General features: G+C 35.2%; 1 protein-coding gene across 1 annotated transcript; it reads left to right on the top strand.

The window, feature by feature from the left end:
* Window positions 1-4,358: 4,358 nt before the first annotated feature.
* On the top strand, window positions 4,359-27,802 carry Smp_135140 (putative high voltage-activated calcium channel beta subunit 1; the record flags this gene model as incomplete). Its single annotated transcript, XM_018796168.1, has 12 exons — window positions 4,359-4,367; window positions 4,829-4,939; window positions 6,590-6,896; window positions 9,366-9,441; window positions 11,594-11,673; window positions 13,451-13,578; window positions 14,962-15,101; window positions 17,955-18,073; window positions 21,312-21,559; window positions 23,777-24,007; window positions 25,720-26,398; window positions 27,522-27,802. The coding sequence occupies 12 exons, from the start codon at window positions 4,359-4,361 to the stop codon at window positions 27,800-27,802; spliced, it is 2,409 nt and encodes an 802-aa protein (XP_018650407.1).
* Between the last annotated feature and the right edge of the window lie 143 nt (window positions 27,803-27,945).

A 27,945-nucleotide genomic window follows, 5' to 3' on the forward strand; every position in this document is an offset into this window, starting at 1 on the left:
GAAATTCAATAGATTCGTTTGGCAAATGAAAGTTTGTGAATTTTTTAAAAGTTATTCGACGGTGAATCTCAGACCAAGGTTTCTTGTTTGCTAAGACCAATTATTAAAGCTAATCAGTAACCGTGTACAAACTTTCTGTTTTCATGATTCAAACCCTGTTTTACATTCTATACAGTCAAATAAATTGTTGCAAAAGTACTCCTGTGAATTGAACACTTATTTTTACGATTTCTAATAAACAAAAGATTCTTCCTCGATATAGCCTTAATTCACAAGCATGGTAAGCAGAGATGGATAGTGGCTAGCAGTGGAATCCAGGACACGCGTTTCGTCCTGTTCGGGATTCGTCAGCTGGATGTACCTGCATCTCAGAGTTGATGTTCACTCTGGGATTCGAACCCAGTACTTTTTTGCTTCAAACCCCATCGCGTTATCCACTCGGCCACTGAGTCCTTATAGCCACAAGATTCCTACTTTACATCTATCTTTATCAATATCTCTAATATTCCTTGATTTAACTTCAAAGCCATTCTCTCCCACAGTTAAACTCTTGTATATATTTCTAATTATTTTGCGATACTAGTACTACATAAAATCTGGGTAAATGTCCTATTGATTAATTCACATTCTTTGTGCACGTATTTATCTGTACAAATACATATGTATTTAGACCACAATTATCCTTTATACAGGTAGAAGAAACTTCATTGATTATTTTGTGTAATTGTGTGTATATGCATGTCTGCATAAAAGTATTTGTGTAATAACCATTATCAAACACTAGAATTTTCGAACAATTTTATTGACCATTTTAACTATATATGTGCACGCAGAGGGTCATATGTATTGTATGTTTATCTAGTAATATGTGTATCACATGTTCACTGGAAAGGAGATTTGTTAATAAGAAATATGGTGGAAAAAAATAGAGGGAAAAATATTTCCCTTTAAACTTTGGGTAATTGAGTAACATTTAGTTCAGAAGGGGTTTTGTGGAGAATTTAGAATTTTCATAGTTGAAATCATGAGTCAATTGAAGCTAGACCACCATGGAAAACCTGGAAGCACTGGACGGCTGTTTCGTCCTATTATGGGACTCCATTTCGCCGTCTAATGAAAACTTTCCTGATAACGGGATTTCATTATCTTCATATGTAATTGCGTAGCTAATCTAATGATATTTGAAATGTACATTTTCTTCACTAATATGGCAACTAAATGAATGATTGTGAAATACCTCGAATTGAATGAATTTTGACTTATACACTAATGAATTTCGACTGAGTGATCTAGAGATTAAATGCTCACATACGAGATTAAAATTCTTCTCTTCGATCTCCAGTGGTTTCGTGAATAAACACTCCTGAGGTATCTCATGCTAGGATAGAACAGATTTTGATCGCTTCACGGTCTTTAGCGATTATCTTACTTACTTTCTTACTTACGCCTGTCACCCCTCGTGGAGGAGCATAGACCGCTCACCAGAATTCTCCATCCAACTCTGTCCTGGGCAATCCTTTCCAGTTCTTTCCAGTTGTTATTCATCCTTTTCATATCTGCTTCTATTTCCTGGCGTAATGTGTTCTTTGGCCTTCCTCTTTTCGGCTTTCCTTCCGGATTCCATGTTAGGGCTTGCCTTGTAATGCACATTGGTGATTTCTTTAATGTATGTCCTATCCACTTCCAACGTCTTAGCGATTGTCTAGTTAACATCAAATTGTGATGTAATTTTAAAATTCAAAGATTTCCATAAACCCTTAAACTTTTTTTGAAAAATCGAATGAAAAAAGACAATACGCCCACTATAATACGTGTGGTATAATATCTCCGATGTCAGAAAAATGAAAATAATTTTGAGAAATCTATAAATCAATATTTTGTGCTTTTTAGTCAGATAAAAATTATAACAACAATATAAATATTCACATAGATCATAGAATACTAACTAAGAATTAATGATAGATTTTGTTTTTAGAAGGGGGTTTTGTGGAGATTTTAGTAATTTTATATAGTTGAGATAATGAGTCAATTGAAGCTAGACCACCATGGAAAACCTGGAAGCACTGGATGGCCGTTTCATCCTATTGTGGGACTCCTCAGCTATATAAAATTACTAAAATCTCCACAAAACCCCCCTCTAATAATGATCATATGCTCACTAGTGACTGGCTCTATGAGGTATCTCCTGGAGTTCTAGTGAGAAGCAGTAACCAGTGGAGTTCAACCAGGTCTTTTGGGAGATATCAACTCACTGAAGACATTGGTGAATGGTTGATCAATTTCGTGGGTTGTTTGAAGTTAGACATTAACACCGTCGGATGCCGGCTCAGTCGTTCTAGAGGTTAAGTGCTCTGGCGCGAGACTGATAGGTCCTGGGTTTGAATCTCGCGAGGTGGGATCGTGGATACGCACTGCTGAGGAGTCCCACAAAATGACGAAACGGCCGTCCAGTGCTTCTAGTATTTCCATGGTAGTCTAGCTTCAATTGAATCATGATTTCAACTATATGAGATTTTGTTTTTACAAAAGATAAAATTATTATTAGCTTGATTCAATATTATATTTTTGGTACAATACAGAATTCTCAGCATAAAGTACTTCAAAAAGTTTCCATTTCTTACTTCTTCGTCTATACTGACGATAAATATTGAGTGATCGCCAGTTAGAAGTTAGCGGTCTAGTCAATTGGCATCTGAATAATATGCGTTCTTTTCGCCGCATATTGCCTGCGAGCGACCACAATATCTCTGATTAGGCCTTTTGTAACCTAAGATTGTGCACTTTTTAGAAACGCACCTGAATAGGTAGTGCGATTGATAGGCATAATGATGCCTTCAAACAAACAAAGAGATAACTTGTTGAAATATCTAGATGAGAGGAACAGGTATCCCAGATGTTTAAGCAGGCCGCCAGTCTGATAGTTAAAACTTGCAATTAATTAATATATTTCTTTGAATAAAAAAATATTACCACCGTCTGTTGATTTCATCAACGTACTGCAATATATGTTCATTATTTTTATGTTAAGTAAACAAGCCTAGAGTTTGGGATAATATTGTAAGAATTCAAAATGTCGTTTTTAGAAATAAGGTGACAGTGAAAACTTACAAAAACGGAAAACAAAAACAAAAATAAGCAGAGATGGATAGTGGCTAGCAGTGGAATCCAAGACGCGCGTTTCGTCCTATTTGGGACTCGTCAGATGGATGTACCTGCATCTCAGAATTGATGTTCACTCTGGGACTCGAAAATATTTGATTGCATATACAAGAATGGTAGAGAATGGTATTTGAAATTGCGAGAAGTTTAATAAATGAATATACCAGTATAGCTATGTCACCATAAGCTTAGAACAATTAAGTTTTAGTACATTTAACTTGTCGTTAGCAGTGGAATCCAAGATGTGCATTTATTCTTATTGGGGACTCATCAGCTAAAAGTATGTGCTTCACTTTGTAGTTATTACTTCAAACAACAGGCTAATACAAACTCTTACTTATTAATATTGCAATTACTGATCAAGTTGAAGGTTATCTGAACTCAGTAGTTTTATGCATAATGGGTCGGTGTTCGAATCTGTACAAGCATCAGCACTGAGATTTAGTTACACCCATTTGACGAGTTCCAAGTAGAACGAAACACTCATCATAGGTTTCACTCCTTACCATAATTTAGATATACCAAGACCTGTTATAAATGGTTAATTTCAAGAGATTCACACAGAATCCCTAATGCTAACAATGACTGATCAAAATTCAGTCCTGATTACCAACAATGGGATAACACAAAATCTCACACATTGATACAATTAACTTCTTTTCGACTAGAAGAACTTTATCCAATAAAGTTACAGATCTCTATCAGTTCAACAAGAATATTTAATCATTTCCGGAACCAATAATCAATCGATATAAGTAATTATTACAAAGTAATTAGTCTTAATAACTAATTCTTCGTGTGTTTATCGATCATTTTCCTAAAAATAACTCGGACCAAATAGTCAAACAAAACACTGAAGCCCTTTTAATTTCGATAGTTAGAATTTTCTACAATGGACTTACTATTATATAGTTGAAACCATGAGTCAATTGAAGCTAGACCACCTGGGAAAACCTGGAAGCACTGGACGGCCGTTTCGTCCTATTGTGGGACTCCTCAGCAGTGCGCATCCACGATTCCGCCTCACGAGATTCGAACCCAGGACCTATCAGTCTCGCGCGTGAGCGCTTAACCACTAGACCACTGGGCCGGCATCCAGCGGTGTTACTATTATTCAAAAACAGGGAATATTTGACTGAGCAGTTATTTTGTGTGACTACATTATGAGGTTCTATAAACCTATAATAATTGTATGGCCAATGGCTAAAGTGAGGCATAAACAAATAACTGAACAACAAGATGTTTTACGTTAAAATAATAAACGTTCGCATCGGCTACAGCGCGAAATATGTCCAATATACATTATTTGTAAATTTACAAGATCATTTAAGGAATGGATGAAAAAGATTCATTGTAAGTTGTCGATTTACAACCGTTTTCCAAATCTTAACAAAACATTATATAACTTCATTTTTAAATGAAAATGATAACCAGAAGAGGGTTTTGTGGAGATTTTATTATTTTTATATAGTTGAAATCATGAGTCAATTTAAGCTAGACCATGGCACACTGCTGAGGAGTCCCACAATAAGACGAAATGGCCGCCTAGTGCTTCCAGGTTTTCCATGGTGGCCTAGCCTCAATTGACTCATGATTTCAACTATAGAAAATGATAACCGTTTAAAATGTAGAATGTATTGGATTTGACTTTAATTTTTTTTGTTTACAGAGTTCAAGACGTTCCAGTGAAAGTACTAGTTCAGTTGATAGTGAAGTAATTTTAGAAGCTGAACGTTTAGAATTAGAACGTTTAGCTTTAAAAGAACTTGAATTAGCAGTTGTAAGTTAAAACAATTCATATTTATTTTTCATTACTTTTCTTTCCTACTTAATTGTACGTATTTATTATTGATAACTGACCACCAAATAAAAAGCCAATTATCATAGCAGGGAGTATAAAAAAATCATCCTCTTTTAGCTCGAAAATTTGATTTCAGTAAACTTATAGTTGACACTTTAGATGAAATTCATCTTATTCAATGTTATTTCTGTATGTCTGACCAGAACTGCTGAGGAATTAAATAGTAATATAATGTGGTTGGAGGTAGTCAGTAAGAAACCCTAATTTTATAAAATGAGTTGTGTACCTGTTATAGCCGCTTCTCAATGTTGTTTTCTACGGGATGGTGTTGCCGACCTCACTCCCAACCCTCCTACTTTACCCGGGCTTGGGACCGGCAGTAGCCCTAGTAGGGCTACACTGCTCCGAGAATTATAAGCAGACATAAATAGAATGAATAACAACTGGAAACAACTGGAAAGGATTGCCCAGGACATAGTTGGATGGAGAATGCTGGTGAGCGGCCTATGCTCCTTCATGAGGAGTAACAGGCGTAAGTAAGTAAGTACATGCTCCATATTATTGCTGAGCATAGTTAACATTAATTTAATACAAGAATATTGTATCTTAAATAAACATCACACTAAAATAAATCCATATGATACTGATACCACACTGCAAAATAATACATATTATTACACTGAGTAAACAACGTAATTTTACTTTTTCATCTCTCCATATCAGTACTTAAAAACCTTTTATTTGATATCTGAAAGTAGATCGTCTTATAATTTTAAATCTCATGCTGTTTAGTTTGTATGATTGATCGAGCTGACCTAATCCATAAAATGTATCAACTTTGCTGAATAATTTGGTATTTTTGACAATGCAAAATTGTCTTTAGTGAATTTTGGCAGATAATATGATTTCGTGAAGATAAATTAGCTTGTATTCTTAAACACTTCTCTAAGATATGCAATGATCGCAAACAATCTCAAATACTATAAGCAAAGATGGATAGTGGCTAGCAGTGGAATCCAGGACGCGCGTTTCGTCCTATTTGGGACTCGTCAGCTGGATGTACCTGCATCTCAGAATTGATGTTCACTCTGGGACTCGAACCCAGTACCTTTCGCTTCAAACGCCATCGCGTTATCCACTGAGCAACTGAGTCCTGATAGCCACTTGCTCGTGCGATGGAGTGAAGTTTAAATTCACTTGGTATTACTTGTTTGAATCTTCCCATTGATGTTTAGGACTGAAACTAGTCAATCTCTAATTGGCATATGTGCATACTGTGTGTGTTGCCTATCCGTCCTTGCTTATAATGCTTGTGAATTAAGGCAATATCGAGGCAATACGCACAGTATGCACATATGCCGATAAGAGACTTACCATTTGCAGTCCTAAACATCAATGGGAAGATTCAAACAAACAATACTAAGTGAATTTCGAAAACTGTTTTGATTTTCATAAATCAGATAGAGTACAAGTCACTTCAAAGACAAAATTTAATCATTATTGACGCGTATTAATCAAAATGAATTATGCAGCTTTATTTTTCGATAACATTAGCCTTACTTAATTTCTTTAAATTCCTCTAAAGATTTTTCTTCCTTAAAATTACTTTTTCTTTTTCATTATATCTAGTCTAAACCTGTAGCTTTTTCAGTTAGAACTAATATAAGTTTTGATGGAGCCTTATATGGTTTGGATGCACCATCACCGACTAGAGTTGTTAGTTTTGGTATAAAAGATTTCCTACATATTAAAAAACGTTTCAATCAAGATTGGTGGATTGGTCGTGTAGTTCGAATAGGTAGTCCAATTGGTTTTATACCTAGTCCATCTAAACTTGAAGTAATCAATAATATTATTTTATCGGCCATTACCACTGCTGCTAATACTAATGTGGTACACTTTGCCAATGAAATTCAAAATCCGACAACTAAACCAGGTAGACAGTTTGTTTTTCTTTATTTCCTTTGTCATTTTACTATTGTTATTGCCCATATATGTTATTCCTTTCACACACACATAATTTCAAGATACTTTACATCATGAATTGAGTACAGCTCGAAGAATACTGAAAACTAGATCATTTAAACAGTTGATTCTTTTTAGTTTACCGCTTCATAGTTGTGTACATAAGTGGCTCTAATAAGGAACTAAACTAGGCCTTGGGGTAGTTGCATTACTCTAAGATTACTGAGTTGGGAGTTAGAGATGTGAACTACTGAGCTCTGACGCAGTGACCTACAGATAATGGGCTCTGCACAAAGTGTCAATCCATTTGGTTAGATACCTAAAGCGTTAGTGAATGACACTGTCAGGGAGTCTCAAACTATGTGTAGTAATCTCCTAGTCCCACTCAGCCTAAATCGCGGTCTTATAACCCTTAATTCAACCAGCTATGCAAATAAAAAGACTGGGAATTCTTAGAAGGCTTTATTTCAAAGGTCTAATAACAATCTACACAGCCCACGAGTATATATATGGCATTGGAACGAACCGCCAAATGATATGTTGATGTTTACTTACACTTGAAAGCCTACTCAGGCTTGAATTTTTCACCTGCTACGTGGACCTGAGTCATCATGTGATTTGTCTGACCTTGTAGTAATATATTTGATGTCTGAAATCGCAAGATCTGTCGCCTTTACCTCTAGCTGCTCGATTTCAGAAGAGGTCAGAGTAGGTCGACAGGAAAAAGTAGTTACTTATCCAAGGCTTTCAACTTCCCACTGTTTTTTCATATGATATCATTCCTCGAAAAAATTCATCACAAATATCACATCTTGATACACGATTTTGTTTATCAACTCAAAACTATTCAATGTAGCAGTTTAAACTGAAAAAACAGGAATGAATTAGAATCTTGCTAGATTCTCTACAACCTTTAAAACTTGTAATATTCAATTATATATACAATAAATGGAGTTTAGCTTAGCTTTATACTTACTTACTTACGCCTGTTACTCCCAATGGAGTATAGGCCGCCGACCAGACCAGTAAGTAAGTAAGTAAGCTTAGTTTTATAGTAATGCAGTTGGTCAGAAGTTAGTTTAAACATACTTCAAAATATTTAGTAAAGGTTTATTTGATCTCTCGTTGCTGATATTCAGGACATGTAACAAAAGGCTACATCGAAAAAATCCATTCAGGATACACTTATACCGAAAGAGAAAGACAGATTGTAGTCCTGAATATCAACAACGAGAAACTACAAATCCTTATTTATGACTTCAAGTCTACTGAAAATGTTAGTATTTTATTGGATAAAGAGTTGGGGTTTGAAGTGAAATTACATTGTTCGAGTTCCAATATGAACACTAATACAAGAATATGAATATATACAGCTGACTAGTCCTAATTAAGACGAAGAGTGTTGATCATGGATTTCACTACTAGCTAAGATTTAAATGCACTAATGCATATCGAAATACTTTGGTGAAAATTATTTAAACTCAACTGACTTCGAAAAACGTTGAATACAACTTTTTCATTAAAACAGTAAATTCTTTGTTTGTGTTCAAATGACGTTTGTTACCAGTGCAATTCCAGTACATGCTGTAAACAACGACTGATAAGGACTTAAAATATAGAATGGAGTTGTCATTTTATTTTGTTCATACCGTTCTTTTTTTTAAGCAAAATAAGAACAACGAGGCCTGTAGAATAAAATGATTTCATCATTCTATTTGAGTGTTGTGACATTAACATTACTTCGGTTGAGCTCCGCTAGTTACGGTTTCTCATTGAAATTCCAGGAACTGCATCTGAAATCTAGTCAATAGTGAGAAAAATGATTACTATCAGTACAGAGTTTTGTGGAAATTGATTTGTTAGAGAAAAAATCTCAGAAAAACAATTGATCGCGTAAAGTGTTGAGCTTTTCAAGTCAGTTGAAGAGGAATAGTGTTGATGAAACTTTGCAAAAAAGACTGATACTTTGTCTTAAATGTGCTTACAATAAAAAAACTGGATGCCAGTCCATTGGTCTAAAGGTTAAGCGCTCTATACGAAACCTGAAGTTTCTGGGTTTGACTCGTGGCTAGCTCCTGGATGCGCACAGTTAAGGAGAATCATACCGGGATGGAACAGGTGTCCAGTGTTTCTTGATTTCTGGTGGTTATCTAAGAGAAACCAGTACAAGTTGCAAATTAGAAATATTCAACAATTTGCATAAACATATACTAATAATTATTTGTGTCAACTTTGTTTAAAAAGGAAAACCTTATCTGAAATTTGGTTTCTTTTTTATCATGAAATGTGATTACATCAGGAAAACTTATAAACTGTAAATGATTAGATGACCGTTTCTTCCCACGTTTTTGGGACTTAATAATAATAAACATCAAAATTTCATTTTATGAAATAAGTGATTTATATTTTTCACAATTTTATTTTTGTTTGCATAAACCAGCTCCTGTTGGTGGATTCGGATCTGCAGACACAACGTTAGAACGCGGAGGAAATCGTGGATTGTTGTTGTCTAGCGAGTAAGCATTATATATAGTGAACGAGAACTGAGGCGGTCTAAACCAATTTATTGTTTTACTAAAACTTACACAGTGTTTCCATAGCATATGAAAATCATACATTAAATACATTTGTTTGCACATCTTCCTTTAGTCTTCACATAAATAATTCTTCTTCCTTTCAGTTCGATTGTTATTCCGACTGCTCTCTGTTTGCCTACCTGTTCTCTTCAATTCGCCCTTACTTTCGGAGGCATTCCACTTTCGATTACTGAAACATACTACTTATCTGTTATCATATGTAGCATATACCACACTGATACCTTGACACAGTGACTTGACATGTTAATTCTTGTTGATCCACATAAAATTCCTCTGTTCATAAACTTTAATCAGGACATGGGGAAAAGAGCCAAATGTAATCTTTCCCTCCTCATACGAACTCAATAGAGCTCATATTACAATTTACATAGATTACAAGTTCACAACGAATTCTAACTAAGAAATTACAACTAGGAAGATTACAGTCCAACCTTAGATAATAGACTTACAATTAGCTTACTACAATTTGGTAACGACAAACTATATGATAGTAATTAACAGGTAAAATGAAAACTTACAATTAGGAGAATCTGAAAATCGTACAGATTAAATAAACATCGAAATCATAAGGGGTTTGTGGAGATCTCAGTATTTTTCATAGTTGAAAACATGAGTCAATTGAAGCTAGACCACCAGGGAAACCCGGGAAGCACTGGACGGCCGTTTCGTTCTGTTATGGGACTCCTCAGCAGTGCGCACCCACGATCCCGCACTCGCGAGATTCGAACCCAGGACCTATCAGTCTCGAGCCAGAGCCCTTAACCGATAAACCACTGGGCCGGCATCCAACGGTGTTAATGTCTAACTTCAACTAATCCACGAAGTTGAGCAACCGTTTTACCAATTGTCTTCAGTGAGTTCCTATCTCACAACAGACATGGTTTGAACTCCACTGGTCCCATAACAGGACGAAACAGCCGTCCAGTGCTTCCAGGTTTTCCATGATGGTCTAGCTTCAATTGACTCACGCTTTCAACTATGGAAATCATAAGTATTAATTTCACAAAAAGTAGCTTCCAGGATAGTGATTCTCATTCCTTCATTTCATCCTAACAAAAAGTCTCATTATTATTAATCGTATGCACATCTAATTATTTGAACATCTTATGGAATTGTCAGTAAAAGAATTGAGCTTATATGTTTATTTCAATTACTAGTCTTTAAGTCCTAGTACTGTATTTGTGGAATTATTACCAACGAAGAGAATAGATTACAATTCATTTGAACAAATGCCACAATTAAAGAGTACACATTGTGATTGGAATGACTTTCATTACATTAACTGTATTCCTACTTTCTTGAATTATTAAACAAACTATATTTATTTAGTTGAAGGAGTTTTGTAGAGATTGAGCTAATTTACAGTTAGTATTTTTCACGGATTTATTTCAGTTGAGTTATCATTGAAAACCCGGGACAACTAGACAGCTATTTTGTTTGCGAGTGATGTTTCTCAACAGTATACACCCATGACTTAATCAGAGATTAAATCCAGGACATTCCAAAGTCATTGGTGAGCTACTGACTGATATTTGATATAACTGACCTCCACTGGTCACAACTTCTCATAGGAATCTCGGAATTACGTCTGAAATAAACCAGTAGCGAGCACATGACTGTTAATATAGAAGTTGTTTGCTAAAGCTCATTTTTGTTATATTGGTGATTGGCAACTGATTAAGTCAAGTTGCCATTTGACTAGTAATTCGGTTGAACACAATATAAGTTATGTTAACTGGTGGTCATTTTAATTCAATTATCATTTATTACGAATAAAGAGATGTGGAGATTGTTGAGTTTCATTAAAATCATAAACCAGTCAGTGTTAAATCAACATAAAAAACCAGAAAGCGCTGAACTGCCGTTGTGCCCTAGCATGAGAACCCTCACAATGTGTGTCCACGACCTTAAAAGCCGGAATACAACCCAGGACCTTAGGTCTTGCATGCGAACCCCTCAACTCTAGAGCACTGATCTGACACCCAACTGTATTAATGTCTAACTTCAAATTATTACGAAATATAAATGATTGTTTTAATTGTTAGCTATTTTAATTTTCAATATTTACTAGTGTAGATCATCGTGGACCAACTTTGAGTGCTAATCGTCAAAGGCAATCGGAATCACCTCCAGTTCATAAAAATTGGAAAGGTAAATTTCAAATTACGAATGGTGTAATGTTCGTTAAAATGAAATGATTTTATCAGAAGGAGTTTTGCAGATATTATAGTAATTTCAGCAGTTGAGATCATGAGTCAATTGAAGTTAGACTACCATGGAAAACCTCATGACTCATGATCTCAACTATTGAAATGATTTTCTTAAAAAGTAGTAAATTATTTGAACATCTAATAACAGCAACCATAAGCGAATAATGTGATTTCAATAAAATTGCTATTAGGTTTTATTTCCCAGTATTAGCTTGCATCTCTGAAAAATGTCAACTTATTCAAAGCTTACAAACTAGTCACTAGTGACGACAAACTAAACTGTACAACTAATAATAGTAGAATATACTTACAACAAAACAGAACCAAATAATGCTTCTTTTCAGATATCTTACTGATGAAATATAACACCAAAATAAAGAGGGAGGAAGCTTATAATGGTTTGGAAAAACAGTATATCTGAATGTGAGCTGAGTTAGAGGAATGTGAGTCTTATGGTCTGGTTATTCATAGGGCCAGGGAGAATTTCATATCTGATGTACCTGGGTATGATTACGGTAGTTGACTGAGCATCTTCAGCTCGTAGTGTTCGTCATATCTAAGAGTATCAGTAACAATGTTAAGTGTTTATAAAATCATTTATTTTAGGCAGTTATTTACCACAACAGATGTTGGAAGATTGAGTCGACGATCAGCTGACTGCATTATAATTTTATGGATCAAATGTTTGCTACTAAAAATAATAATGAGTAATATAAAACGATAAAATATGATAACAAGCCAACTAACTTATGCTTCTAACTATCTAGTCTGAAAATAAGAAAATAGAATTGTTTCAAATAAGTTCTAACACCTGACAGTATATGTCATATTCTTTCGGTGTCAATTTTTAAATTTTGCGCCCTATATATGTGTTCAGTAATGTCAGCAGAATTCATTATGAGTTTGAAATACTGTAATATTTAGAAACCCAATTATCCTAAGGTTCAGTTGCTATATAGTTGCACGGGGACAAAAAATATATTTAGGATGAAGATATATGATTTGTAGCTTTTTCTTATGTATTACAGTCAATCACCTCAAGGCCAAATGAAAAGTGAGAGATGCCAAAGGGTGGACGTTGTTGGTCAAGATTTGGCCTAACTATTCATGGGATGCAGATACTATCTATTGATTGGAAATCTGCCTTGATTTTCTAGGGACATATATCGTTATCAAGGAAGGGGTTTGTGTACATACTTTGATTCTGGTTAGCTAGTAAAAGCTTTCTAATCACTCTTGGTTTTCTCACTCAAACAGGTGGTTAGGCTAACTTAGATATCAGTATAATGCTTCTTCTTTTATACATATTAAAACAAAAGTAAATCTCTTATTTTGCAAAAAAAGAATGGTTATTTTTAGGCGGCATTATTGATATCTTACTAATGCAGTGTTATTTAAGATGATGCGCCGGTAGAATCTTCATTGTTTTGATGACTGTACACATTTGGTACATATAACAGTTTCTATATTGGAAAAAATTAATCATTGAGAAAATTCATCATCTGTGATAATAAGGCGATAAGTGAACAAAAATCTTAGCTTACAAAATCCTGCCATATTTATGGCTTTAAAGTTGAATGATTCAGATCATAGATTATGGTAAAGCCACCCATTGATTTTGCTGTTTATTAAAACTGCATTCACTACTTATATCTAAGATTAGTAGTATATGTTATAGAAAATTTATTTTGCATGTTACTGAAAACTATGTTATTTAGATGTCGATGCATATGATGAAGATGATTTACGTGATACACCACAAACTGTAGAGGTACCAGGACAACCAACTACCAAGAAACCCCAACCTGTTGGGCCTGGAGTTAAGAAGAGACCATTCTCTAAAAAGGTAACATTATGCTAACTAGCTGTTATTGTTTTTATTATAATTTCTATATCAAAAACACTTGTTTTCCATCAGCAACTTTCCCCTCTATAAAGATTGAGTCAAGATTTACGATTTCATTTTTGCTATTAGTTTATGGATTTATTCATACACAATCAAACCCTGGGCGTAAGTAAGTTAATTCAAGTTGTGACACCATATCAGGACAGCGACGTGAATTATCCACCGAAATACCAGAGCAGTGAAAGTGGTAACAGTGTCAGTGGTAGTAAAAAATGTTAATCATAAACAATATGACCAGAGAAAAAAGGATGGACCACCGTAGTAGAAATGTGAAATAATTTTGGAACCCAAGATTTAATAGAAAACAAAGAGTGAATGCTTCTGTCTTAATTCGACCGATACTGAGCCGTGTCACCCTACATCTCAAACCTCTGATCACGGTTATCCTGTGGACCTGAACCAGATATTCTGAAACGGCCAAAATGGCTTGGACAAGTGGTCAGTGACTGCATGGGATGGTGCCCCGTTTTAATTTGGTTGTCCCTAGCTTTCTTCTAACTTACTTCTATACAAGTTAATATCACTCGTCAAGGTACATGGTAATCAGGTATACTTAAGACATGTCTCAACCAACTGAGTCAATGAACGCTTACTACCTCATGAAGTTATATGGTATATTTGAGTAATACATTGAGTCTTCTTTCAACATTGCCAGCTTGATAATCCTGACGTATGCGAGAGACACTACGAATGTGTCTGTGAATTAATATGAACACCCAAAACTTTTTCAAACGTCATAACATTTATGTTCTCTTCAAGGAACAAGTTATCGTAAGGATATGTTTGGTTATAAACTAGAATCGTTATGACAAACTGCTCATACCCAAGAGGATTTGGGGATGTGTTTCTTACTGATAAAATATGCGATGACCAGTTAAAATTAGAACCTCAGGTTCGTCATCCAGAAAGCTACTTTTCAACCTCAGTTAGCTCACTGCAAAGCATGAATATCATATCGTAGATTCTGTATTGAGTTTCAGACGAAAAGAAAGCCATCTAATGGTACCGAGTTGTCAACTAGAATGCTTTCACCATCAGATCTGTTTTTTAATCGAATAATCTTTTTAAAGACCTAGAATTTCACTGTTGAGGTTTTTAGATCGTCATATCATGAAATCTTTCATTTGGATTATACGTTCCCGTTATTCACCAATGTTATTTTACCGCCTAAGAGATTTATTATTCATTTAAAAACCTTTCGGTCTATGTAAATGAGTACCAAACATGAATATGATTTACATGGCTCTGTTTTGGTATTACAGAACTTCTTATGTTTACAATACTTTAGTTATATTCGTCACTATTTCTTATGTATATTTACAGAATGAATTTGTACCTCCATATGAAATTGTACCATGTATGCGCCCTGTTGTATTTGTTGGTCCAGCTTTGAAAGGTTATGAAGTGACAGATATGATGCAGAAAGCAATATTTGATGCAATGAAGAAACATTTTGATGGAAGGTTTGTATATTAATGAAATATCTATAATTAATTTGGATAGCTATTCTGTTGAGCAGTATGTTTTTACCACAAACAACATCTTATGAGTACATCATTATCATTTGGTATACCTAAATGTAAGAAAGCAATGTGTGTACTGACATCTTAAAGCTATTCGTCTACCGTTCAATATAAAATTAGTACTAATCATACATTGTTATCGGTTGATCAACCACTGAAAATCAGGAGGTACTTAACTCTTGATTCATCTTATCTTGAAACTCCTCAGTAGTGAACATATACAACTCTAAATGAAATCAGATCTTGTAGTAATTACGATATGTCTACACCACTGGGTTGGAATCCAGATGTTCATATCCTCAACTTTAGTCAAATCGTGGGATTGCACGATTATTATTCAATCCCATCAATAACGTTTACCTGATTATTGACAAGATTAAAACCTATGGTTCATAGCTTTTCAGAAGAACTTCTTGAATACATATTGCAGCTAGTCATAACTAAACACACGAATATAATTAAGATTGAGCTTTCTGAATTCTGTTTCCTTTGCAATGTGAACACAAGTGAACCATTTTCATATTCACTCTTTTGACTGTTCAAATAATTCCTAACAATTTATTTCGGAAGATTATATTTCTAAGATTACTTACTAGTCCTCAAAATGTTTGTTATCAGTTGGTCAACCAGAGCATAATGGAATGTATTTCTGTTATATCGATTGAGTGAGTGCCCAGTTAATGTATGTGAGTGATATGACCGCCAATGAGAGAGGAGTGAATTATCAATTAGAGCAATGATACACAAAAGCCGTATGAGCAGTCTGGAGTACTTATAAGTCCTGCTTTCTGCCTAGCCCAGCGAGTTAAGTTCATAACACCAATAACAGCCTCTGTAATATGAATCATTATATTTCAAACATACTGGGTTTATATACCAAACAAACTGACCCCATCGTACTATAAAATAGAAAATAACATTTGTACAATATTTAGCCAAATGTGACTGTGAATAGGGGAAACAGTAATTAATGGAGTAGGGATAACTCAAGAATGGTAAGTCGTATAATAATAGTCTATGGGTCAAAATAAAGCTCATAACAAAAGGAACATGAATATGAATAGTTAAGTTACTTAGTGATTGTACAATAGGAAATATACATATCACATTGGTCCATAAATAGTCCTCAACAGTTACCATTCATAAATCTCCACGGGATACAACAATTTCTGAATTAATATTCAATAGAAAAGGAATTATTTACTATCTGTAAACATTTTATGGAATCAAACCACTTCTTAGTATACACTTAACCTTGCGAAATCATTCATTTGAAGACTTTCTGTGACGATGTATAGTTTTTTTCAACTTTTTGTTAGTTCTATAAACGTATTAAAGCAATGACAAAGATTTGTGGCTCAGGTGGACCATTTTAATAGTGTTTCATCCTCTAAACTGTGGGGTTTAAGCATAAAACTCTAAATCTGAATCTGGACAACACTATCAGTACATACTTTAGACGCATGTGGACTGTTCAAATATCTTCTTATATGACTAACAGTTTATCCTGTTGATGGAAGGGATAACCGAAGGTTTATGAGTAAACCTCCCTGACTAGAGATCAACCTATAATGGAAAAAATATTAAGTAGAACGCTAATGAATACTGACTGAAGCTTTATTTCAACAAAGCAAAAGTGATTATGTTTACAAAGTATAATGAATTTACTGTACTTCCATGTTTTGCTTCCGTTACGTATGAGATAATAGGTTTAGTTCGTTTGAAGTATTTCTATAATTGTAAATTAAGTAACAAACTGTTAATTAGAGCGTAGAAAATTGTTCAACAGATTATTTTTATGTAACTGGAATGGATGGAGATGATCTTGAATACTGTTATAACTGATGATAGTTGTCACTTCTTAAGGAACCTGAAAAAGAAAATGGATTAACGATGATGAGTTGACCTGAGAGCATGACAAAATAACCGGATGAACAACGGCTTAAGGACGGTCAAACATGGCCTTCTTCTGAAGAATTATTGATGTATTGACTTTGTACTTTTCAGACATTTAAGCGAGCCGGGGAAATCCGTGAACCAAGTTAAGATGTGCTATTTTTGGGTTCTATATTTTCTGACCTTATCCTTTTGTTTTAGGAAGGAGGCATCTCTGGAGATTCTGGTTATCTTTAAAAAATTTCGTATTGCTACCATATCCAAGTACATATGGTACTATTGTAGTGAACAATAACACCAGTTGGGGACAATCGAACGTACGTAGGCATAAATTACAGAATATTTCATTAAAATATGAGAACCATATAATGAACAGTTAATTTGCAAAATAACAATCAACTGTCTCAATTTGACTGTTTCTTCTGCAAATATCCATCCATCGTCTCTGATTATAATTGTTCATGCATTTTCGTACCAATTGCGTGCCGTTCCCGTTCTCTCCTTATCGATCTTCTACTGAAATACATTCAATGCTCGACCATCACCATATACTACTTATCAGTAACCCACACCACACTACAACTTCTCTATTGGACCTTACGTTTTTTGCGTTTAGTCTTACTCCTTTCCAACCAACCTGTCTAGGATTGTAGAACTTAAAGGTACAAGCTTTCTAGCTAATATACCTCGATTGAGTAATCGTAATATGTAAACCCATTTACCGTATCCAGGCAGCATCTACGTTCAGAAATCAGAATGCTACTTCTGGTGTCTTAAAAATGACTAACTAATGTTCACAGTGTATTAAAATAGTTTTCTCTTAACAAAATTGTAGATTACTTGGTGTAATATTAGATGATATAAATTCTTCCCTATTAACTATTACATCTATTATAGAATTATTGTTAGTCGTGTCAGTACAAATATATCATTGGCTAAACGTGTTGGAGAATTATTACATTTGGATAAAAAGAATATTTTAGAAAAAGGACGTAGTCGACAGCTTGTTTCCTTAAGTAATTATTCTTTTTTTTTTGAAAAAAAATTTATTTTATAATGAATGTTGAAAAATTATTATACTTCATTCACTTAGTCCCAGAGTGAACATCAACTCTGAGATGCAGGTACATCCAGCTGACGAGTCCCAAATAGGACGAAATGCGCGTCCTGGATTCCACTGCTAGCTACATTATAATTCATTGCTGATTTAATTGAATTAGTTAATGAGCGTACAGATTAAGAATACGTTGTCTAATATAATGAGACGGAAATAATGATTTTACTTATCTAATGAAATCTTAAATGTTTTGTAATCGCTATTTTCGGATTTTAAGCGCTCGCGCACGAAACTGATAGGTCCTGGGTTTGAATCTCTCGAGGCGGGATCGTGGATGTGCATTGCTGAGGAGTCCCATAATAGGACGAAACGGCCGTCCAGTGCTTCCGGGTTTTCCATAGTGGTCTAGCTTCAATGGATTCATGATCTCAACTATTAAAATTACTATAATATACACAAAACCCCTTCTGATTTTAAAATTGTCTATATTCAAAATTAAATCCGTTTCTACTGGTGATATCTTCTAAAGTTAAAACAAGTCTAACACTTGTATTTTGATAATCTTTTCAAGATTTTTGTACTTACTCGTCGAAATATCAATAAAACATCATTTCAAAATAACAAGTAAGGAAATTTTTTTATTGAGCATTCATACCACACAGGAGTTTCTATCATTTACTGTATTAGTAATGCCAGTCAGTTACAACGTGGAACTTCGTACGTACGTACATTAGTTACAGTTACCATACTACATTAACACAGAGATGCAGTTGTTGATTCAAATCCCATAGTGGTAGAAGTAGTAAGAGTATAAACAGTAATGTGAAAGATTAGGGTTTGAAGATGTTATTCAGGGAGTATAATCCAACGAAATAAATTTGAAAAGAGAAAAAGGATAGGGACATGAAGAATTCAGAAGATTAGAATTTGGCAGAACACAAAAAGTGGATGCACCTTTGCCATTGCAAACGATTTTGAGCCATATCATTCAAGGTCTCTAACCATCGATTGCTATCATTTCGCGAATCCCAACCAGGTAGTCTACACCTACCAGCATGGCTCAGTCCACTTGTCAGCGACTTCATGGATTTGTGCCACGTTTTGGTCTGGCCGCGAAGAATATTCAAGAGACTAAAAATTCTATGTGATTTTACTATCATATTTGATCATTTTCTACTTACCGATGCCGCAACAAGTTTATTGTAAGGAATTTATTAATTTATTTCTTACTGATTATTTCATAGACTGAATTGCCATTCACTATTGCATTTTGAATTACTCTCAAAAAACTTAAAATGTCGCTCTTTCGATTTGGAATCTGTCAGGGTTTATTCTCATAATTCGAATAGGAGTTCATTCGCGTAATGAAAAGCCGGCGTTCATCTAAAAACGCAACATATTTATGCAGCGCAAATTTCGAACAATCTAATCCCTCACTTACTTTTCAACGAATTTCAAACAATAATTGAGATAGGTCAAACGTCGATATAGTACGCACGGCGTTGAGTCACTCAGATTTTTATTAGGGAATCGATCGAGATTACAAATATGAACCACTCTACTCAGTATCCTCTTTAGATAACGTGACCTATGCTCAGTTGTAACTCTGTTGCTACAAACAAAACAGTTCTTTAGCGCCTCAAAACTTCCAATGTTTCTAAAATCCGTGGTAGTCTATGATAAGAATTATTTCTGAAGTATTTTAATTTTACAATAGATGGATTGTAACTAGAAGTGAAATACAGTACAAGTGCTTTTTCATCCTATTCAAGACTCATCAGTTGGACGTACCTGTATTCAAATGTCGTTTGTCATGTTCAGACTCAAGCACAGTGTCATTCTCTCCGAAGTTCAACACATTCTCTACTGGGCCAATAAGTCTCGAAAGCCATTAACATGTTCAACGGAACAACTTTTACTTACTTAATTACGCCTGTTACCCCTCGTCGAGGAGCATAGGCCGCTAACCAGCATTCTCCATCCAACTCTATCCTGAGCCTTCCTTTCCAGTTCTTTCCAGTTGTTATTCATCCTTTTCATATCTGCTTCTAATTCCCGGCGTAATGTATTCTTTGGCCTTCCTCTTCTCCGCTTCCCTTCATGATCCCAAGTTAGCGCTTCCCTCGTGATGCAGTTTGGTGATTTCCTTAATGTATGTCCAATACACTTCCAACGTCTTTTCCTAATTTCCTCTTCAGTAGGAAGCTGGTTTATCCTCTCCCATAAAACGCTGTTCCTGATAGTATCCGGTCAGTGAATGTTGAGTATCTTGCGTAGACAACTGTTTATAAATACTTGTACCTTCTTGATGATGGATGTAGTAGTTCTCCACGTTTCATCTCCGTACAGTGGGACGGACTGTCTTGACGTTCGTATTGAAGATTCTCACTTTGAAGTTGGTTGACAGTTGTTTTGAGTTCCATATGTTATTCAATTGTAGAAATGCATTGCTTGCTTTGCCAATCCTCACTTTTACATCTGCATCCGATCCTCCTTGTTTATCAACAATGCTTCCCAGTTACGTGAATGTTTCCACCTCTTCCAGAGTTTCACCATCAAGTGTGATTGGGTTGTTCTCCGTGTTGTATTTGAGGATCTTGCTTTTTCCTTTGTGTATGTTGAGACCTATTGGTGCAGATGCTGCTGATACATTTTTTGTCTTCGTCTGTATTTGTTCGTGTGTATGAGAGAGGAGGGCTAGGTCATCTGCGAAGTTCAAGTCATCTAATTGATTCTGAGCTGTCCATTGTATTCCGTGTTTCCCGTCAGATGTCGAAGTCTTCATAATCCAGTCAATCATCAGAAGGAAGAGGAATGGGGAGAGTAGACAGCCTTGCCTGATTCCGGTCCTTACTGCAAATGCATCTGTCAGCTGTCCTCCATGCACCACTTTGCACTGTAGTCCATCGTATGAGTTTTGGATAATGTTGACAATCTTCTCAAGAAATCCATAGTGCCGAAGAAGTTTCCATAATGTTCTCCTATCCACACTGTAAAACGCCTTCTCATAGTCAATGAAGTTGACGTATAGTGATGAGTTCCATTCCACTGATTGTTCAATTGAGTGTAACTCATCAACTTAGACCCTTTCTAATAATAATGATATTTTCAAATTAATGTTACCCAACAATTTGATAGTTTTATCTATCTATCTATCTCTATATATCTGCTTTATTCTTTTCATTCCTTTTAACAAGTTGAAGTTCAACAAGATTTAGAAAGAATATTTCATTTGGGTAGTAAAATGCAATTACTTTTATTAGATTGTGATACAATTAATCATCCAAATCAAATTACTAAAACATGCTTAGCACCTATTGTAATTTATATCAAAATTACTAGTATACGTGTATTAAATCGTTTAATTAAAAATCGTGGTAAATTACAAAAAAAGAATGCTGGTGTACAAACTGCCGCCGCTGAAAAACTATTACAATGTTCACCAGTAAGTTATATATATAATACTGATTAATTATATAACCACGTTTAAGTAGTATTTTTTAGGTTGTATTGATCACAGATTGATCTCAGTTAGATAGGGGCTATTTGAAAACCAGAGAGCATTAAACAGTGATTTCCTCTCAGTAAGAGATCTCTCATTAGTAAACAATGAAGACCCCACCAGGGGTCAAACTTTGACCTTCAGGTTGCGTTACAAACTCCTGTCCATTAGACGAGTTCAACGCTATGATGAAGCAGCCATCTAATGCTGTTTGATTTTTAATGTTACTCCAACTGAGATCAATCTGTGAGGAATGAAACCTACAAATTAGATCTATTTCTACATAACCTATTCAATTAAGGTAGTCATCAAAAAAAATCAATTTTTTGCCTAGGATTCACTGATTCTCCAAGGGTTGGGTTGTATTAGTGTTCCTAACATAAATGGTATCTATTAAGTCTAAGTACATAGACCTATACTAGATCATTGACTTATACCCATTCATTCATCTGTTTACGTAAATATTTAGAGCCAAGACATCAGTTATACTTTAGTTTCATTCATTTATAACAAATAAAAGCCACATCACTCAGAATTGAAAGTTTATGTTTTTAATTCCGTCAATGTCATCGGTGTATGATGAAAATTATCTTCAAATTAAATTTTTCACAAATACCACCGAATCAAAATTATACTATATGAGGTTAGATAATTCAATAAACACGTGAGATACTGACTGACAGCATTAATGAATCGTTGCACTTGTGTTGGAATAATAAAACAAACCATCTCCAATCACCAATTGGATGATAACATTTAAGCTGTCGTAGGCAAAGTTCATGAATTCGATCACTCACAATTTGGAGATTACTAAGTAAGATCAATGGATTAAGAAACAACTGTCCAGCTCCCTAAGATAAAACAATGTTCCTTTTAGGTAATATCAGTTCATGATGAAAAACAGTGTGAAATCAAAAAATCATCTTTATAGTTCAACATCTTTAAGATAATCATGACATATTGTGACATAATGAATACTAATTAGTTAGAACACGTATTACATGTGGTTAGACTTCGTCTACCTTGATATGGAATAATAGCTGGTTTATAATTTGGTTAAAGGCTAAAAACATCCAAGCAAAGTTATGTAATCAGTCTATGAAATCGATAACCATTGGACTGAACCATTTTAACAAAAGCATACTAACCGGTTGTGTCAACAGGGCGACTGTGATCAGTGGTTGAAGAATTCAGGTGACATGACTAAGAATCATTTATAGTGACCATGAAACATTTACTTTTAACCTAGTTCTAGATCTTGAGCTCAAGTATCCCTTCATGTATATAATAATATATATTCTGAAAATAATAATTACAGTATTCACTCCAGTTTGCAGGCATGGTCAGTTTGATATAAATAGTAACATTGTATCGCTTTGAGCTATATTCATGATGTTTATTATTTCACATTATCACTAGCACTACATTATTTCGGTTAAATATTCCACCAGTATTGTAGTTTGACAACTATTAACCAGTAACACCATCTATAATCGAATCGTTCCCACCCAATTAAAATCAGAAGTCAGAAACGAAGAGGTTGGAAAGATATATTTGATGTGTTATCAATATATATCGAGAAGCGACTGTTCTAATCTGGCTAGTGATCGTAGGAGATGTTTACCACGCTGTGTTGTAACGTGATCTGGTGCGGTTGCATGACCGAAAGCCCTCAGTTAAACAAGTCCACTAAAACTAATGTGGTCAGCATTCCATGTCGAACACCTGAAAAGCTATTGATTTTTGGGAATTATTTACAGCTACACGGTTTATTCGGTATTCATTTTTTGAGTTTCATCTTGTCGTGCTAATGTAACGTAACAACTTTTGCTAAAGCTTAATTGTACCAGGCTCTACATTGATTGTGACTAACATATTGACAACCTTTTCAAAGGTCGAGTTTACAAGGATAACTTCTCTTGGCAAGCATTTCACAATCAAGCCACAAACGCTGATCGGTACGGTTGAGTAGTTGTTAAGTTTTTTTGTATAAATTAAAAAATTTCAGACATAACCAGATCAAACACCTTCTCTCTTCAGTGAACTTTTTTCAGTTACACTTTAAATATAATTATATATATATATATATATATATATATATATCATTACCACTGAAAATCTGGTCAGCCAATATATGTGCTTTACCTTTTGCATTTTTAGGAATCATTCGATTACGTAATAGATCAAAATAATTTATCCACTGCAACAGAAGCACTAAGTCATTTCTTAGAAGGTTATTGGGCAGCAACACATCCTCCTTTAATAGTTAGTAAAGCTGAACGTCTTCTTGGCTCTTTTTCTGCTCCAGTGCCTGAAACAAAAGAAGTTGACTCAGATCGTCCACTTGTACCTATGACACCTGGTCATCCAGGGTTGAGTGTAGTTACCAAAGTAAGAAATAGGGATTTGATTTTGAAGAAATCATATTTTTTTGCTAACAGGAATGCTTCATATTACTGAACTTTTACATTTGTAAGTTTTATATTCTTAGTGTCAAAACTTGGATTTCCTAGACAATTTCAGTTAGAGTTAGACTTGTGCACCAACGGATGCAAGCACAGTGGTCTAGAGTTTAAGCATTTGCACGTGAAACCGGAAGTCCTGGGTTTCATTCCTGTATGTTAAGGGGTTTCATACCGGGACCAAACTGCCGTTCAGTGCTTCCAGATTCGAAAAGGTTGTTTAACATAGATTGGTTCGTGATTTCAGGGTAATTTCAGTACTTAGTATTTATTGATGGCATTTCGAAAATATAGCTCTAAGGATTAGCCACAGAGTTGTGACCAAACTCATGTTTGTCTGCTTCTTAGTGCATGATATTGGTCTAATGTTTATGACATGTTAAGTTAGAAAGGGAATATAACAATAAAATGGAATTTGTTTGTTATAAACTTTTAAAAATTTCAACCTAGAAACACTAAGAAATATAACCATAATTTCTTATCTCAGTCGGAATAGTTCACTGATAAGATTTCAATATACAATACGTGACAACTTGGATTCAAATTCCTGATAGATTACAAGTTTCAGAATAAATTCTGTTTTAAAGACTTATAGTCAATAGTTTATTGTATAATGCAAAACCACAGTGGTTCGGTAAAATATAAAAATCATACACCCCCAAATGCCCTGGTACGGCCGAGAGTGGGGAGAGTCCGCTCTCACTCTCCGAATGTTCTCACATGGCCACGCGTATATAGCCTCTGACAGGGAACTCATACTCACTGCCTTCTCGTGGCGGGGTAGGGTGTTGTTCACGAAAGTGAGAGGACGAAAAGCGAATGTCCGGCGCTCCAACCAGGTCGGTGGACACGGCGAGTCCACCTAGGGGAGTTCGAAAACCCTGATTCCAAACCAATCGTGGACATGAGCTCCAGTATCCTGAAGGAACAAATGGCGTATGAATCATTTGTTGGTCACCGGTAACCATGGGACTGCATCTCCTCACGATGCTCCACTGCTTTGTGGATCAGATCTTTAGGTCAAAGGCTCGGGGTGTGGACCCCTAAGAAAACCACCTGCTTCAGTTTGGGCACCTTGGCAGTATCACAGCCCTCACACGAATCGAATGAGATTTGTGTGGCGCACATGTATCTGGTGCTTCCTAGTAACAATATTTGTGTTTAAATAAATAAATAAAACAGCTTCTTTGAGTTGTCCTTCATATACTCCACTATCCCTTTAATTCTGTTGTTATTTTAAATTCTCTTCGATTTCCTTCCTGTTCTTTTCAATTTAATATTCTGCTACCGGGCATATCCACTTCCGATTGGTGCTACATACTACTTAAGTCTGTCAGCATAAGTAGCAGATACCGCGATAATAATAATAATACTGATAACAACAACAATACAGTTCATTCCGATATACAATCACTTGATCTAATGTTTATATTTTACAAAATTATCTAAATTTGTGAATGAAATCAATCAGTATGGAAAAGTAATTGATTGGATTGAATCTGCACTAGGAACTAAAAGAGATTAAACTAATTACTTTTACCTAGTGACTAGTTAATGTATTTGATACATCATTACCTGTTATTATACACTAACAAAGTATTAATCAAAATTAAAATATTTCCCCTATTTTTTCCACTTCAGTCTGCATTAAGTGCAGGATTTACTAGTCAAGAAATTAGTGAATTAACCGGAGCAAGAGCAACTGGTTGGTTAACAGAAAATGGTGGACAAGTAGAAAATGAACTTGGACTTACTGGTGTACATCATGCTGGTAGCGTTGGTAGTGAATTTCATAATACACATTTTGGCGGAAGAAAACTTAAAACTGATCATAATAATAGTCCTGATGGTCTTAACACAACACATTATTCAGATGATGAAAATGAAGGTTCACGTCCAAATTATCCTCGTAATGGTCGATTACATATGGGTGCTGCAAGTGCAGCGGCAATTGCTGCTGTTGCCGCTGGACTTACACCTAAAGTTCACTCGTTACATCCATCATTATTTCAAGGTGAAAATAAACGAAATGGTTCAGTAATTCGTGATATAAATGGCAATACTACACATGAATCACCTGGTTTAACTATGGGTTTAGGATTGGGTATAGCAAATGGGGTTGCAGCCACTATCAGTGCTGCTCTGTTTCCCAGCCATAATAGTACTAATCATCATCAGCATCATTCAGCAGAGAACTATCATCAACCAACATCAAGAATACCACCTCCAACAATTGCTGCCGCAGCTGTAGCGTCTGTAGTTTCACCACCGTTAAAAGACTTGGGTATTCATCAAGTGGAAGGAAGTGATGGAACACAAGGTAAGCAAAATTATTCCTCATTTTCTTCTAGATATTTTTAAATCTATATATTTACCCTTATATATTAAAATGTATATTATCCTATCAACTAAAAGTCTTTGATGGTAGCATCTGTGAATTTTACATTAAATGACTTAATTTTAAATTCTTGGGAGATTGCGAATTTTGTTAAGGTTGCGTGTTATATCTCATAATATGAATGAAACATGGATCAAACAAAATCTGGACTAGTAAGAAGAGTCGGGATATTTCAAAATAACCGCTGAAAAAACTGTGATAAACATTCAGCTCTTCACCAAGTAGACTCAAAATAAATAAACAGATAAATTATTATTGATAGAGCAGCTTTTAAAGGATTGTTGAATTTTATAATTTATATCAAGGACGGGCCTAAGTTAGACAACAAATTAAAATTAAAAGTCAATGAATGGACTTGACACGCATGACATTGATCACCACCAAGTGATCAATCAATTGTGATTACATCTCCGTCCTATAGAAGGTCGGTCACGACCCGAATAGCTCAGTGGTAACGTCTCTGACTGTGAAGCTGAGTGACACGGGATCGAATCCGTCAGGGAGCACCAGTCCCCTCAAGATTACAGGTACACCTTTCTGATGAGTGCCAAGTAGCACGAAATTCGGGTCCAGGGTTTCCTGTTGACCACCTCCAACCACCATCGTATCTCAACATAGTGTACACAGTGTCGAGCCACCTAGACTAGTGGCCACACTGCGACTTGATCGATAGCATTTGATCAGCACTAAGACGGACTTGACACGCATGACATTAATCACCACCCAGTGATCAATCAATTTTCATGGTTGCTTCTTCCTAGTAAGGTACGAATAGGAAGTGAGCATCCACGACCCCATAGGGTGTCGAACCCAGGACCTTTAGGTTCAATAGTTTGTAGTTCAAACTTTAACGAATTCAGTATACTGCGCAACTATCATCTGTTCTTCTGAGAATTAGAGTTTCGGAAGGTCAACATTCGAAGATCATTACAAATTCTGTCAATCTAAATCCACCTTATATATATATATATATATATATATATATATATATATATACGTAGATTGCACTTTCACACATTCTTATATGGATTTAATTTTTCTTCAGTCTATCAAAGTAGATCAGCTCGTCAAGCAAAGCAACGTGAAGAACAATTAGCACGAGTAAAACAAGAAGTTGAAGCTAAAGCTTTAGCATTACAAGCTACTGCAGGTGGTAGACGAAGACGTCGAGATAAAGAAAGAAGACAAAGAAATCCTGACGGTTATTGGGATTCACATGATGAACGTTATCATGCTCATGGAACAAATGATTTATCACAACATTCTCATCAATGGAATGGACCACCTGTTCGATCTATGGCAAGAGCATGTCCACCTGATGATTGACTGACTGATTATTTATACACTTATTTCAATAAACAAATAACTTCAATGATTGATTCCTGCCTTTTTTTGGTAGTAACTTTTCTATTCTATACATTGCCCATTTACAAGAAGTGTATCAGTATACAATTTAAATCAAAGGCCAA

This window comes from Schistosoma mansoni, chromosome 2 (assembly GCF_000237925.1).
Source record: "Schistosoma mansoni strain Puerto Rico chromosome 2, complete genome".
In the NCBI taxonomy this organism is placed as follows: domain Eukaryota; kingdom Metazoa; phylum Platyhelminthes; class Trematoda; order Strigeidida; family Schistosomatidae; genus Schistosoma; species Schistosoma mansoni.